This window comes from Drosophila ananassae, chromosome XL (assembly GCF_017639315.1).
Source record: "Drosophila ananassae strain 14024-0371.13 chromosome XL, ASM1763931v2, whole genome shotgun sequence".
In the NCBI taxonomy this organism is placed as follows: Eukaryota; Metazoa; Arthropoda; class Insecta; order Diptera; family Drosophilidae; genus Drosophila; species Drosophila ananassae.
This window is the reverse complement of record NC_057931.1, coordinates 9,150,133-9,164,828: the sequence shown is the minus strand read 5'-3', so window position 1 is coordinate 9,164,828 and position 14,696 is coordinate 9,150,133. Positions and strand designations below refer to the sequence as shown.

Below are 14,696 nucleotides of genomic sequence, written 5' to 3'. Positions count from 1 at the left end.
ATACAATCGATAAGATATATTTATCGCAAACTCTGAAACTATCGATATTTCGTAAAACATCTCCCTTCTCTGGCTGCCGCACGTTTGGTTTTTGCGCCGCCTACTTTCTGATTTTGATTTCGTCTGAAAACGAAAGTCCCCGATCCTGATATGACCAGCCAACTGGAGGACATCAAGCTGGAGGCTCTGTCCATCAGCGAGGGCATCCGCGACTCTCCCGTCTGCATCATAGTCCTGGGAATGGCCGGCAGCGGCAAGACCACCTTCACCCGCAGTCTCATCCAGCACGCCCAGGAGAAATTCAATCCGTACGTGGTGAATCTGGATCCCGCCTGCCGGGAGGTGCCTTATGCGGCGCACGTCGACATCCGGGACACGGTCAACTACCGCGAGGTGATGAAGCAATACCAATTGGGGCCGAATGGAGGCATTGTGACTGCCCTGAACATGTTCACCACGAAAATGGCCCAGTTTGCGGAGCTAGTGCGTCGGGCTGGGGAGCGAGGCCATAAATGGTGCATCATCGACACACCCGGCCAGATCGAGGTCTTCACCTGGTCCGCCTCGGGCAACATAATCACCGAGGGCCTGGCCACCCTATTCCCCACCATTGTGGTCTATGTTATGGATGTCGTCCGCAGCGCCTGTCCCACCACATTCATGTCCAACATGCTGTACGCCTGCTCCATCCTGTACAAGACCCGCCTGCCCTTTCTGGTTGCCCTGAATAAGGTTTATCTCCTGTAGATATCCTTTTTTGTCCTTAAATCTCAATTCCTTTATTTCCAGATTGACTTGCAGGACTGCAGCTTCATCAAGGACTGGATGACGGACTTTGAGGTCTACCAGGAGGCTCTCGAGGAGGAGCAGAGCTTCGTGAGCAATCTGACACGCACCATGTCCCTCACCCTGGACACCTTTTACGAGAACCTGACCACCTGTGGCGTGTCGGCCAAGACAGGCGTTGGATTCGCTGAGCTGCTGCAAAAGGTGCTGGAGTGCGTGTCGGAGTACGAGAAGAACTACAAGCCGGTCTACGAGAAGATGAGGAAGGAGCGGTTGGCCCAACAAGCTGCGCCCCAACCGGCTGCCAATGTGGAGGAGTCCGGAGTGTCAGTGCCCCTGGGCCTGGGTCTACAAGTAAGATGCTACGAAAAGTGAGATTCCTAGCTCATCCTTTTGATTTTTGTCCTTAGGATCCTCCTGCCAACACTGGAAGTGGTATATTTCTGATGGCTCCTGGCTTGGTGCCGATAGCAGCCGAAGACAATGAGACGGAGGAGATGGAACTGGACCCAAAGGAGCCGATGGAGGATCAGAACTTCCAGAGCTTCGTCCAGAGCCACCTAGACGCACAGAAAACCAAGAGGGATAGGCTGGCGCAGCAGGATCGGGACAATTCTTAGCAAGGATCATGGATCCTCATTAGGATTTAGATGAAAACGAGTGATAATAAGAATTAAAGTAATATTTTAAAGATAAAGAGTACTAAAGAATGATCTTTTTTTAGTTTTCTTCTTTATTATTCACTTTAACAAGCAAAAACATTCAATATAGTGTGTGTGTGTGTTGTGTTGTTCTTCACTTTATAATCATGTCTGTAATGTGTGTATGAGTAGTAAGTCCGGATCCGGATATATATATATATATATAGATGTGTATATGTATGTTTCTGTTTCTGTTTCTGTTCTGTATACATGGACTTGGTTTAGCTTTGCAAATTAGTGATAACATACACATATTAAGGATATATCCCGCTCTTAAATGCAAGCCTTATACTTTGCGTTACATTATATACTTTGTAATATATATATATTTTATACATATATACATATATGTATTGTATATACTGTTCGGATTGTGTGTGTATATATATATATATATATGTTGAGCAAATCAATTGTTTGTGGCTAGTGCCGCATCGGTTATCTTCTTACGCCTATATAGTTGCTTCTCTGGATTGGTTTTTGTTTTTTGTTTTTTTTATTGGCTTCCCGCATTAAATATTAAATATTACGCTTACAAAAATACAGATCATCTCAAATACTTGTCAATGCTTCACAGTTATACACAGTTTATATAGACATACAGTACTCCCCCGCTACGTACCACGTACCACGTACCACCACCCCTCTTACAATATCTGGATTCTCTTCTCGGCAAGCTATATTTTTTAATATCATTTTTATATATATATTTTTTTTGTGGTGCTCTCGGCGGCTGCAAGCTGTGCAGGATTTCTTTAGCCTCAAGGACCTTTAAATCCAGGCGTAAATGCATCGGCTCCGTATATATATATTTATATATATATATATATATATATATATATTTGTGCTAAAAATCAAGTACAGTCCAGACTCGTTAAAGAAGCACTGCTGCTGCTACTGCTGCTGTTGCGAAAAAAATATTCTCATTTCTGGACGTTTTCATTTGATTCGAGTGTGTTTGCCTTTGGTTAACACGAATTAAGTTTAAACTTTTCATTATTTTTTTTTTTTTTTGGGATATCTTTAAGCAGACCCCATTATTATATAATATATATATATTTTTTTCCCTTCAAAATACAGTGCTTTTCGGAACGGTAGGGTCTTTTTAAAAAGGTTCTCTAGCAGCTCGAAAAAAAAGAATATCAATTAGAAAAACAAGCTCGCTTTAAGTTTGAATTAAAAAATGTGTCATAATATTAAATATTATATTTTACTTCAAGTTCCTACAATTCTGAAACGCACTGTACTTTTTGTGTTTTTTCTCAAGAATTTTTAATATAATTTAATTTAATATGGAAACTGTTCTTGCCTGTAACTTAAATTTTCGTGCCTTGCTTTTTTGGAATATTTAATTAAATTTTGTAATTTTTTTTTTAATATCTATGTATCTTTTGGGATGTATCTAATACACACACACATGCACTCACACATTCACACAGAAACAAAGATACTGTTATTTGCTTTTTGGGGAATGGGAACTTTCGAAAAAAACAAGTTTTTGAAAACGAGCGGAAAATCATAAAGTCTTGGATCTTGTTTTTTTGTTTCAGAAACAGTCTTCTTTGGATACTTTTCTTTTTCATGTCCTCTTTTTGGTTAAATTTATTAATTTTTTTTGGAGGGAAAGGGAAAGGTAAATAAGAAATAAGAAACATAAGAGAGAAAGTCGATCCGATCGGATTAGGCATTAGCTTGGCTTTTGGCTTCCAAAGAGCTCTGAGATCTGATCTAATCCGATCCTGGGATCTGTGCCTGGAAATCGAAATAAGTGGAATCGTAGCCCGGAAAAGCTGGAATCATAGGTGAGTCTGGAGATATTGGGGCTTCGTCTAGACGAGTTCCAATTAATCGTCATCCGATAGGTTTGTGGTTGTGAGCAAAGTGGCATTGTCCTCGGCCCCCTGCTCCTCAATGTCCTGCAAGGATACAAAAAAAAAAAACATTTTAATTGTAAATATTTTATTTAAAAAATAACAGACTCATTAAAAATATATTTTAGTTGGTATTTAGAAAGGTTTTCTTTCAATATTTAAAGTTTTAAAAAAAAAAAGGAACATAAAAAGTATTTTTTTAAAAAAAAAGGTATTTTGAAAATATTTTCAAACCTGATTTAAAAAAATATATATATTTTTTATACAAAAAACTGTTAATTTGCATTAAATGGTAGTGTAAAAAAAGGAAAAAATTTTTTTTTTAATTGTGTTTGAAAATATTTTAAAAAAAAAGTTTTCTTGAAAAAAAAATTGTTGAAAATTTTGTTTTATTTTTGTAACCTCATTAGTATAATTAAAATAATAATATTTTACTAAAGAACAAGTTAATTAAACCCTAAACTACCATTTTTTTAACAGTGTAAAAATCTATATTTATTTTTAAATTAAAAAAAAAAACGTATTTGTGAAAGTAAGTTTTTCAAGAAATATTTTTTGCAGATATCTAAATTTTTTCACTTTCTCCCCACTAATTTCTGTCAGTGTAAAAATAGGCAAAAAAAAATATTTTATCGAGTCTCCCCAAAGATAAGTGCAGAAATGTCTCAATAGTTGTGATTCTTTTCTGTTTCTTTTTTTATCTAACAAATTATGTATTATTAAGTCGCGTTAAAAGTGATCTAAAGAATTCCGAATTCCTCCCCCCATTTTATTTTAAAGATAAGATAGGAACTTAATGCGAAAATGAATTACTTCCGCCCCGATACCGGCCCAAGGAAAAAATAGATAATATTTCAGTTTTCTTATACAAAATATATATATTTTTTTATATATTCAGCAAATGATTTGCTTTCTTTCTTCATTACAATCTTGTTCTGGTTCTTCGTATCTTTCTTCTACTATTTCTCTTCTCATTTTTTGTGTGATTTGTTTTTTATGCTTTTTTTTTTTTGTTTGTTTTTTTGTTTTATAAAAAATAGTTGTACATGCAAATAGGACGATTGGAAATTGTTAAATTATTTTTGTAAGCATTTTGAACAATTTGCTTATTTTTCAAGGAAGTTTCAAGGAAGAACAATACACAAAAAAAAATAATAATAATTAAGAACCACACACACATTACAATATTCTTACTTTTCTCTTTCTTTCTTTCTTTTTTTTTTGTTATATATATATATATTTATATATATTTTTTGTTTTTATAAAAATAAAAAAATTTGTTTAAAAAAAAATTAGATAAACTTAAAAATGAAACAAAACATTTAGGCTAGGAATTAGTGGCTGGTGTGTGTTTCGGTCTCGAGGAAGTAAATGCAGCAGAAATGTATCCAGTTTCCAGTATCCAGTTTCCGGTAGTTCTTGAGCTAAGACGAGATTTACAAAGATTTCCGGATAGTCCGGCAGTAGTTGGATGGTTGCTTGGGTGCTTGCTTCTTCAATTAAATATATATATCTGTTTAGTGTTTTTTTTTTTTGTTTAGTCCTTGGCGGGCTAATCCTTCTGTCCTGGTGCTGCGCTCTCTCTCACTTCTTGTTACTATCTTTCTTCGGATCGGTGTTGTTGGTGGTTGGAAGTGTGCGGAAGATTTTGTTGCTTTTTTGTTGCTGTTGGTGGAGAGGCTTGGACGCTTCTCATTTAACCTTCTGCTTGATGGGACTGGCAGAGGACTGATCCGCCTCGGGCAGATCGCTCTCCTTCTTGCGCTTCACCTTCTCCTTGATCGCCTTGGCCGGCTTCTTGGTCTGCAGCGCCAGCTTGGCCTCTCGTTTCGCCTCCTTCTTGGCCTCCCGCTTCGCCTTCAGCTGCTCGGTTATGAACGAGAACACCAGATAGCCCTGCAGGGCGATCAGGCCGCCCAGGGCGAGCAGAGAGCGTGCTCCACCAATGCCATAGTAGAGGGTCAGCACACCAATCACCGAGGTGGCAAATCGGATGAGGAAGAAGACACCGTTGTTAACCACACGCAGCTTGGCCAGGCGCTCCTCGCGATCAAAGACACCGATCAGCTGGAAGACGTGCGACAGCAGCTCACTGAAGTAGTGCAGGGTGAGGAGGACGAGGGCCAGACGCTGGAAACTAAGGATGTAGGCCAGGACGATCAGAGTGAAGCCACTGACCGAATGGATGATCTTTGGCTGCTGCTCCTCCTTGGTCTTGATCTTCTGGAAGTAGAGCTCCGGCAGCATGTGCAGGTAGTACGACAGCTGGATGATGAAGTAGAACTTGTGCAGGAAGCTCATCGGATGGTCGGGGAAGCCCTCCCACAGCTGGGCCACCTGGCCGAGGTAGCCCTCCTTCACCAGGATGTGAGCGCCCCAAAAGAACGACATCAGATAGAAGGCAACCAACTGTCCAGATTCATTGAAGCGGGCCAGCTTGAACTTGGAGAGATGCATCTTCTTGCTGATCTTGTCCAGGACAAATTCCTGGATAATCGCATGCATGATGATGCAGGTCAGGGTGTAGAAGAATATCGCACAGTAGTCCTTGATGCCGGCAATGTAGGTGAAGGCCTTGCCGTACGGCTGCTCCCGGCTAGGATCCTCCCCGCTAACATTATGATGCAGCGAGATGAAGGCGCTGGCGAACGCCGCCGTTGATTCGTTCATCAGACCGACGACGAAGACCATGGCCACGCAGGAGATGATGTCGGCATGATTCTGGATGACGAACTCGTGGCTCAGGATCGGTGGGTTCTTGTTGCTGGTCTTGCGACCCAAGCCAGGTTTGATGGCCATTTTATGTCCAGGCGGAGGCGCAGTAGCGGGCTAGGGGCTGTAAGAGTTGAATTTTTTTTTAAATTATTTTTTTTTGTTTTGTTTCTTGGGTGCCTGGAGTACCCATGTGGCTTTGCTACCTACTTTGGCCCAAAAAAAAGAAGAAAAAAAAAAGAAATGAAAACCCAGCAAGATGCTAACTTTCACCAACACCCCCCTTCCCCTCCCCAGCGACAGACACACATGCTGCTGACTGGGATTTTCTGGACAAGTTAAGATATTTTCTCTCTCAGTTAGATGTCCTTGGCAGGCATCACTGTGGCCAGGATAGCCAGGATGCTGCTCCACTAGTTGGTAAGAAAATAGAACCCTAAAATAGTGCCACGATTCCCACCGGGGGCCGCCTCCACTACAGCTCAGATCGATTATTCGCACATATCCGTTATATCCTGGCACTGTCACTGACCCGGTTCGGTCCTCTTGGCCCAATCTTCACTGTATTGGAGATGCTCCTCCGTGGATGCAACAACCAACAACAACAACATACAATTTGCCTTGTTGGCACTACTCTCACACACACACACACAAACACACACTGGGTAAGACACACAGATACGGATGTATGCCTGCAAATCCGCTAACAGAGCGCGCCCACACACACGCATCAGAGAGAGGAGTAGAGAGGAGAGAGCGGAGCATAAACTGGGGTACTCCTTGGGACACGATGGCAGTTTGTTGTTGACTATTGTTGATTTTTGAAACATTTTACTCACAGGACTTTGGCGAATCCAAGCGACGTGCAACGTGGTCTGCTGACGTAGGCGGTGTAGCGGTATAGTGGCACCCAACAGCTAATGTATATCTCCCGATTTTGAGACCGATTTGTTGATGTGTTGGCGGGTAGAGGTGGAGAAAAACATCGATTGTAGGCCGTGGCAATTATCGATTTATCGATGTCTCCCACGAGGGGGCGGGGGAACTATTTAAGAGGTCCATCTCTGAATCGGGTAATAGTGGCACATATTTATCGATAGTTTTGGTATTTTTTTTTTCAATCCTTCCATTTCCCGCTCGATGTTGAAAAGGATATGTTTGTAAATTTAAATAAATATGTAGAAAAGCAACTTAATTCCTTAAGTTCACGTCTGTGTCTTCCTTTTTCTGATGAATGGGTGAAATCCCGAAGCCTTTATGAGCCTAGAGATGCAAGTTTGAATGGAAACTTGGCGCCATAATTCGAATTTCACTTTGCACTTTGTTATTACATTTCTGATTTGATTTAAAAACTAATTCACTTTCACTTATTGCACTCGTAGATTTATGAATTTAATTTGAGATGCAAATGACTTAATTGGTTGACCCGTAAAGGAACATAAATTACGGAAAAAATTAAGTGCCGTGAAATTGGTTCAAGGCCGACGCCGGTCGTCGTGGCCCGTAATTAATTGCATTTTGTACTCACGTTGCGATTCCGCTTGCGGACGGAGGAGACGATGGTGCGCTTGTTGCGTGCCACCAGGCATACCGTTATGATCAAAATCACGCCAATCAGGGCAAAGCCCAGCAGAGCGGGAAGCAGCACGCTATCCTCGGCCTTGTAGCCCTAAAAATACAAAAAAAGGGTTTCAAATAACGGTCTAAAAATTTAGTATTTTGATGGGTTTTAGTATATTATCTATTTTAGGGTTAGGGGGTTATGATGGGGTTGGGAAACATGATACCCGGTACTCTGGTTTGGTATATTTTTCGGTATTATTTCAAAATGAATTCTTCTGAGTCCCCCGAGAACTTACCGTCCACTGGAAATAGGTAGAGGGATCGATGTAGGCCCAGTGCGTCTTGATCCAGGCGCTGTTGCTTCGGTTTCCCGCCACATCCTGCCCCTGTTTCGCCTCCACCGGCGCCTGATTCGGCTGGACTTGGTTGCCCTGGGCCTTGGCCAAAACCGGCGGCATAATCGGTTTCTTGGCGGCGGATTTCAACAGAGGCACCTGGATGATCCGTGTGGTGATGGTAGTACCCGGTAGCTGATGTCTCTGGACAGGATATGTGGCTGGTTCTCGGGTTGTGGTGGTTGTTGGAATTGTTGCAACTGGAGCTGGTGGCGGTGGCGGTGGAGGAGGAGCTTCAGTGGTTGTAGTTGTCGTAGTTGTTGTTGTTGTTGTAGTGGTAGAGGAGGAGGTGCTACTGGGTGGTGGCTGCTGGGTTGCTGCGGTGCTGGTGGTGCTCAAAGGATACGTTTTGTTCAATCGGAGGACGAACTGCTCGACTCCGTTCCGGTTAACGATTTGGACATTCCGGCCGACACTCTGTTGCAGGAGCGGCGATCCTGTCGGCAGCAGATCCCCACCAATCGGCAAAGAACCTGATCCTGATCCTGATCCTGATCCCGTTCCCGTTCCCGATCCTGATCCGTGTTGTATGAAAGCCGCTTTGGTTTTTAGGAACCACTCCTTGGGATTCGGCAGACATTCGGCGGAGACGAGGAAGGGTATTAAAATGGCGCCAATGATAACGGTACAGACGAAAATGAGACCCAAATAGGCGAAGAACGAGCGCCGACGTCGCTGACCCTTGACCTTGCCGCTGGCGGAAGTTGTCGCACCGGAAGTGGAGGCTCCACCGGAAGACGCCGATCGTCCTGCCCCCGATAGCTTGCCCTCGATACGAAAATCATCGTTTTGCGGCAAAATTGTATATTGCAGACTATTCTCGCCGTGTCTTATGGTTTTGTACATTTTTGAAGGATATTTTCGGTAAGGACTCTAAGCCACTTCTACTGATGGGTTAAAAGTTACAGTGTCTTCCTTGCTTGATCCTGGAAGTTGTATCCTTTTCTCCTGGAACTTAATTCAATTAAGTTGCCACAACAAAAAAAAAAGTTTCCACCTTAAGCCGCAGATTTTTTAGTATTTTTTTTTATCGCTGTTGTGTGTGTGTGTTGTTGTTGTTGTTTTTTTTTTTTTGTGGCTTAATCCTCGAACTTCAGCTCCAATCCCGTTGTTTTTATTGTTGTTTCTCTCACCTTTCGCACCTCGCACCTCGTCGCCCCTCTCTGCGTCTCTCCCCGCCTTGCCCCTTCTTCTCACTTTCTATTTCCGTCTCGCGTTTCGTGGTGTGCGTGTTTGTTGTCGCACAGGTAACGGTAAATACTCAATAATTGTTCAACTTTCCAGTGCAACGGATAACGGTAAATCGAGGATATTATTTCCAAATTGTTATCCTTATTTTTTTGCAGGACTATGCTATGTTAGTTTTGCGTCCTTTACGCAAAAAAATTACAACAATTACTCTCTACTCGCGTGTGAGTGATTGTTGTCCTTTTTTGAGGGGAATATTGTTTTTGTTCCTTTTCCTGTTCCTGCTGCTGCTGATGCTACTGCTGCTGCTGGTGTTCCTTGCGCACTAAATTTTATGTTTTTATTGATTGAGTGAGCGATTTGTTGTTATTTTGGCGCAGGCGCTGTTGTTTTTCCCCCCGTTCAGTGTTGCCAAACGACAATCGCAAAAGGACTCTCCGCCCAGTGTTGGAAAGGCGAATGTGAACATGAACTATCGCTTTATGCGATGATTTTCTTATTTATTTTCTTGATTATATAGTTAAGGATTATAAATACAATAAAATAACTAAAAATATATATTAATCTTATCACAATTAATTTGTTTTTATTCTTATTTTCCCGTTTCAGTGTTGAAAAAGTGTATTTGAGTACACTTTTCAGATCATGTTTTGAATATTTCTCGATTGTAATCATAATGCAACCAAATAACTTAAAATATCTCTCAATCTAATCACAATTAGTGGACTCTTATTAGGTATTTCAGTTTCTTCGGTAAGACTTTGCGCTCTCTGGTTTGTATAACAATAATAGACTTTGCACTAGAAGATAAAGCGGATCGCTATCTCAACCTCGTTAATGGATCAATCAGAAATTGCGTCCGCAGACAGATCCAGATTTACGAGCTAGTCATATACGGAGTCGGGTCCGTAAAACCCGCCCCTCATAGGTTACTCCGGGGTTTATCTTACAGGTGGTATTAGTATAGAGTAGCTTATCGACGGACGGATGATAAGCGACCGGGCTTCCAGTTCCCCACATTTCTTTGCCCAGTCAGTCACGTAAAAAACGCCAAGTGGTTAACAATTAAGACTCTATCGTAGAATCCAACAAAAAAATGGTCTTCCTACTCGCTTTGGGTCTATTCTTTGGCGGCCTATTGGCCGTCCTCAGTCTGGTCTTCAAGCTTTTGGGCTTGAAACCGCCCATGATCTTCGACAAGTATCCCCTGAAGGGCATCTTCTATCGCTTCAAATTCTGGATATCCCTGCTGGTGCTGAAGAATCTGCGATATAGGATCTATCGGAGGAACGAAGAGGTCCTGGGATCCGACGAGCACTTGGCCAAGATCGACAGGGCCCAGGAGCTGGGCAGTGATCCGAAGAGCTATGATGTGGTCAGCTTCATGGCGGCCAATCGAGAGGGCCAGAAGCTGATGGTGACTTTGGAGCGACGCCGGCGAGGTGTCCTGAAGGCGGCCCTCTACCTGTGGATGCCCGACAAGGGTGGACTCTTCGGTTCCCCCAAGCTACCGGACATGATACACTTTACCACCGAGGACGGGCAGGAGAATAACGAGTTCCGAGGCGGTGGCTTTCACATCAGCCAGGAGGAGTCCATGAAGGTATGGCGGATCCGGTACGAGGGTGTCCTGCGACGCCAGAATGCCAGCGAGGAGGATGTGACTGTAGATCTGGATCTGAGATTCAGGAGCTCCTCCGCTGAACACTTCGACTATAGCCGGGACTTGAGCTCCGCCCTGATAGCCGACTCGATAGCCCGCGAGGCGTGGAACGAGCGATTCTACAGTGTCCTGCGGAGCGTCAATCACATCGTGGAAAAGCGGACCCACTACGAGCAGAACGGGGAACTCACCGGCCAGATCCGCATCCAGAAGGAGGAGATACCACTGCGTATGTTGGGCTTCCGGGATCACAGTTTCGGCACGGAGCGGTGTCTGAGCTCCATCAATCGGTATGTGTACTTCGCCCTGTTCCTGGACGACGGCAGCAGCATGGTGGTGGGTAATCTCAGCCAGCCGAGCTTCTTCCTCTCCTCCCTGAAGGTGGGCTATGTCTGTACCCCCGCCGGCGAGTACCAGCCTCTGACATGGAGCAACTTTGAACTGTACTCCTACGGGGAGAAGGGTATACCGCCGCAGCATCAGAACTTCATTGTCCGGACCGAGGAGCAGGAGTATCTGGTCCAGATCCAGGTGGAGGGATCGGCAGTCCGTTATGTGGGCGGAGACTGGGAGTCGAAGGTGTTTAATCAGTTCCTCGCCTGCACCGTCAACGGGATATCCGGGCAGGGACATGCCGAGTTCCTCTACCGGCACAAGGGCGGCCGGCCCGAGGAGATCAATGCCAAGGATCCCAGCTGGTATCAGGACATCAAGCGGTTCGAGAAAAGTCTCAGTCTGCTGGAGGAGGAGGAAAGGGACTTTATCTTCTAATATCTCTCTTCCATCTCTAAGTCTGAGTTTTTTTTTTTTCTTTAAGGAGTTAAGTTAAAGGTGATCCTTAAAATAAAAAATTTATAAATTAAAAAATAAAAACAATATAATTTTATTTATAAATTAAGACACAAGGCCATCAGGTGCAGCTGCAATCGAATCGGTTATCTCATAAGCCTCTATAGATTAATGGAAGATTAGGGAACAAGTAGTCCGATAGTTGGTCCCCCGCGGAGATTCCGGCCGTAGCACTCCGTTTAATAATACCGGAGTTAAGTCCGTATAATAAATTAGAATTTGCCGGAGAGCTATTGAAGAGCGGATAAGATTGCAGAAGTGCTCAGGGTTTTCTCACAATAAATTATAGAATATAACTCGGTTTTATGGCAACTATGGAAGACAAGTCATGTAAGTCCATAAATATTACTTATTTTAGAGATATAGATAGTCAGTCTTCCAAACTATAGAATCTTAAAATTTCTAACACTTTCCGACCTACCGCAATGCCAATTTACGATCACCGATAAGTGATATATCCCATATCTCTGGATCTATATAGAATATATATATAGATCCAGATAAGCCCCCCAGACCGACAGATATTTCCACCGATTTAAACGGAATTCATTTTGTCATATCATTCAGTTGAAAAGTATTACTTTTTGGAATTTCTGTTCCACTGAAGTGGCTATTTTGGCTATTCCCCCAAAAATCAGTTATAATGTATTCGTTTTTAGATAAGCCAGTTATTGGAATAACAATGCTGATTATTAATTCGCAAATACGAAGATTATTTTAATAGAAAAGTTCTTTAAAAGATAAAGACTTCAGACTATAGAATTTCAATTCAAAAATATTCAAAATATTGTCATAAAAGATAGTCTTTTTCTCATTAAAATCCCAAAACCATAGTAGTTTTTTTAAGAAACATCATTTAAAATGTTGAAAAAGTTAGTTAATTTCCTTATTTCTTAGAAAACGGTTAAAAAAAATTTTAAAGATTATATTTATATTTTTTTTGGGTTTTTTTTTGCGAAATTTGAAACAACATGTACGCTGAGAGAAAAGTACCGGGGGGATTGGAGGGTGATGTCCAGCAGGATGAACTGAAAACGGCGGGCATTGTGGAATCGCTGCGATCCCTGGACACCCAAGGATCATCCGCCAGTCAGTTGGACGCCATAGAGCCCGCCTTGAGTCCGGCGGACTTGCCGGCACGCTGCCGTAAGGCCTTTCTCCGGCACATGATCGGACAATTGCCGGATACGGTGCAGAATCGTATTCGTGCCCTCCGTCAGAATCAACTGCAGCAGGTGCGGATTGCGGAGCAATTTTTCCGGGAGGTCTACGAACTGGAGCGACGATTCTACGGTCAGAGTTGTGCGCTATTCGATGCTCGGCGGGATATATTGGACGGAGTGCTGGAGCCGCCGTTGCAGACGGAGATCTCCTGGCCGGACGATGCACTGCCGCTGGATCTGGAGAGTAACGAGGAGCTGCGCCAGCTAGTGGGCCAATTGCCGCCAGTGCCGACGGATACGCTGGGCATTCCACGTTTCTGGCTAACCGTTTTCCGGAATGTGCCGCAGCTCTCCGAACTGGTCCAGGACCATGACGAGCCGCTGCTGGAGTGCCTGCAGGATGTGCGACTGGGCTACGAGCAGGATAGCTACACGGTTACGTTCCAGTTTCGACCCAATACCTTCCTCCACGACTCGTCCCTGCTGCTAACGAAGCGCTACTTCCTCCAGCACTCGGCCGATCAGGATTATCCCTTTCAGTTCGAGGGCCCGGAAATCGTCCGATGCGAGGGCTGTCACATCCATTGGCGCGACGGCTCCAATCTCACCCTGCGCACCGTCCAGAGCCGGCGACGGGGTCGGGCGCGCAGTGTCCCCAAGGTGATGCCGCGCGAGTCCTTTTTCCGGTTTTTTGCTCCGCCCCAGGCCCTCGATCTGTCGCTGGCCGACGAGAAGACGAAGCTGATACTGGGGAATGATTTCGAGGTGGGCTTCCTGCTCCGAACTCAAATAGTTCCCAAGGCAGTGCTCTTCTATACCGGCGATTTGGTGGACAACGTCAACGAGGCGCCGACGGACAATGGTTCCGTATCCTCCGAGAATATTGAATCAGAACAGTTGCCGTAAATGTCACAAACAATATAATAAAAAAAAGATATATAAATAAAGGTGATAATCATTTAAACTTGCTTTTATTGTGGCATTTTGATTTAAAAACTACTTGAATATGCTGGTGTAGTACTCCTCCTCCAAGTCGTACAGATCCATGGCCATCTCGTCCCTGAGTTTCATCAGCTTCTTATCACATTCTATTTGGGTGGCCCGGAATAATTGCGAGTTGTTGGTGATCGCCTCGTTCACCGAATGGAAGTCGTTCAGGATGAGGTACTGCTTGAGGTCCGCCACCAGCTTCATCAGGGATTCACCGGCGCGAACTGTAAGGGTAGGTGGTTCGTTAACACATAGGGTTACTTCCTGGGAACTCCATGATCTTACCCATGTTAGCCGCCCGCACCTGCATCTCGAGGGCATCCTGTTCGCATTGTGTCGTCTTTGAGATCTGACTGTGGCTCTCCCTGCGGGCCAATTTCAGTATTTCTAGACGGGCAGAATAAACGACAGATAAAGGGGTTTTTGGTAACAAACATAGCACTATTTTACCTTCAAAGTTCTCCAGCATGCTCCGGACGTCGTCCTTTAATCGTGCATTGTACGATTTGAGCAATGCCTCCTTCGACTGCGGTAGAATCGTAGTCCGCGAGGTACTCGCCATCGCCTGGGCTTGCCGAAACGCCTCCGTTTTGATTTATTTATATAAAAACACCCACAAGAAAGACAAAAACCAAGCGGGTACTAAATTGTTTTGGTTTTTGATGCGATTAGAGGTGTGCTCGTGAGAGATATCGATATTTTTGGGAATTGCCAACTCGATTCATATTCAAATAAAGAAATGTAATCAAGCACATAAGAAAACAATAATAAAAAGCAATTAGCATTAAAAGTAAGTAGATTATAGAGAAAATTTC

The 14,696-nt window shown here is 43.6% G+C and overlaps 6 protein-coding genes across 6 annotated transcripts; 3 read left to right on the top strand and 3 right to left on the bottom strand.

Moving 5' to 3' along the window:
* The first annotated feature begins 51 nt into the window (after window positions 1-51).
* On the top strand, window positions 52-1,499 carry LOC6504717 (GPN-loop GTPase 1). The gene is made up of 3 exons (XM_001966304.4): window positions 52-732; window positions 790-1,140; window positions 1,197-1,499. The coding sequence occupies exons 1-3, from the start codon at window positions 151-153 to the stop codon at window positions 1,404-1,406; spliced, it is 1,143 nt and encodes a 380-aa protein (XP_001966340.1). The 5' UTR covers window positions 52-150; the 3' UTR covers window positions 1,407-1,499.
* LOC6504784 lies at window positions 1,500-9,588 on the bottom strand. Its single transcript, XM_001966302.4, has 3 exons — window positions 7,930-9,588; window positions 7,599-7,739; window positions 1,500-3,403 (listed from the first exon to the last, which is right to left on the bottom strand). Exons 1-3 carry the CDS (start codon window positions 8,872-8,874, stop codon window positions 3,332-3,334), a joined length of 1,158 nt encoding a protein of 385 aa, XP_001966338.2. The 5' UTR covers window positions 8,875-9,588; the 3' UTR covers window positions 1,500-3,331.
* On the bottom strand, window positions 4,211-7,061 carry LOC6504785 (translocating chain-associated membrane protein 1). Its single transcript, XM_001966303.4, has 2 exons — window positions 6,910-7,061; window positions 4,211-6,194 (listed from the first exon to the last, which is right to left on the bottom strand). Exon 2 carries the CDS (start codon window positions 6,155-6,157, stop codon window positions 5,051-5,053), a length of 1,107 nt encoding a protein of 368 aa, XP_001966339.2. The 5' UTR covers window positions 6,158-6,194; window positions 6,910-7,061; the 3' UTR covers window positions 4,211-5,050.
* A 649-nt stretch (window positions 9,589-10,237) lies between the features above and the next one.
* On the top strand, window positions 10,238-11,752 carry LOC6504719. The gene has a single exon (XM_001966301.4). The coding sequence runs from the start codon at window positions 10,313-10,315 to the stop codon at window positions 11,648-11,650; it is 1,338 nt and encodes a 445-aa protein (XP_001966337.1). The 5' UTR covers window positions 10,238-10,312; the 3' UTR covers window positions 11,651-11,752.
* An 874-nt stretch (window positions 11,753-12,626) lies between these two features.
* On the top strand, window positions 12,627-13,859 carry LOC6504720 (nucleosome assembly protein 1-like 1). The gene has a single exon (XM_001966300.4). The coding sequence runs from the start codon at window positions 12,700-12,702 to the stop codon at window positions 13,795-13,797; it is 1,098 nt and encodes a 365-aa protein (XP_001966336.1). The 5' UTR covers window positions 12,627-12,699; the 3' UTR covers window positions 13,798-13,859.
* LOC6504782 (mediator of RNA polymerase II transcription subunit 22) lies at window positions 13,835-14,577 on the bottom strand. Its single transcript, XM_001966299.4, has 3 exons — window positions 14,332-14,577; window positions 14,167-14,268; window positions 13,835-14,105 (listed from the first exon to the last, which is right to left on the bottom strand). Exons 1-3 carry the CDS (start codon window positions 14,441-14,443, stop codon window positions 13,888-13,890), a joined length of 432 nt encoding a protein of 143 aa, XP_001966335.1. The 5' UTR covers window positions 14,444-14,577; the 3' UTR covers window positions 13,835-13,887.
* Between the last annotated feature and the right edge of the window lie 119 nt (window positions 14,578-14,696).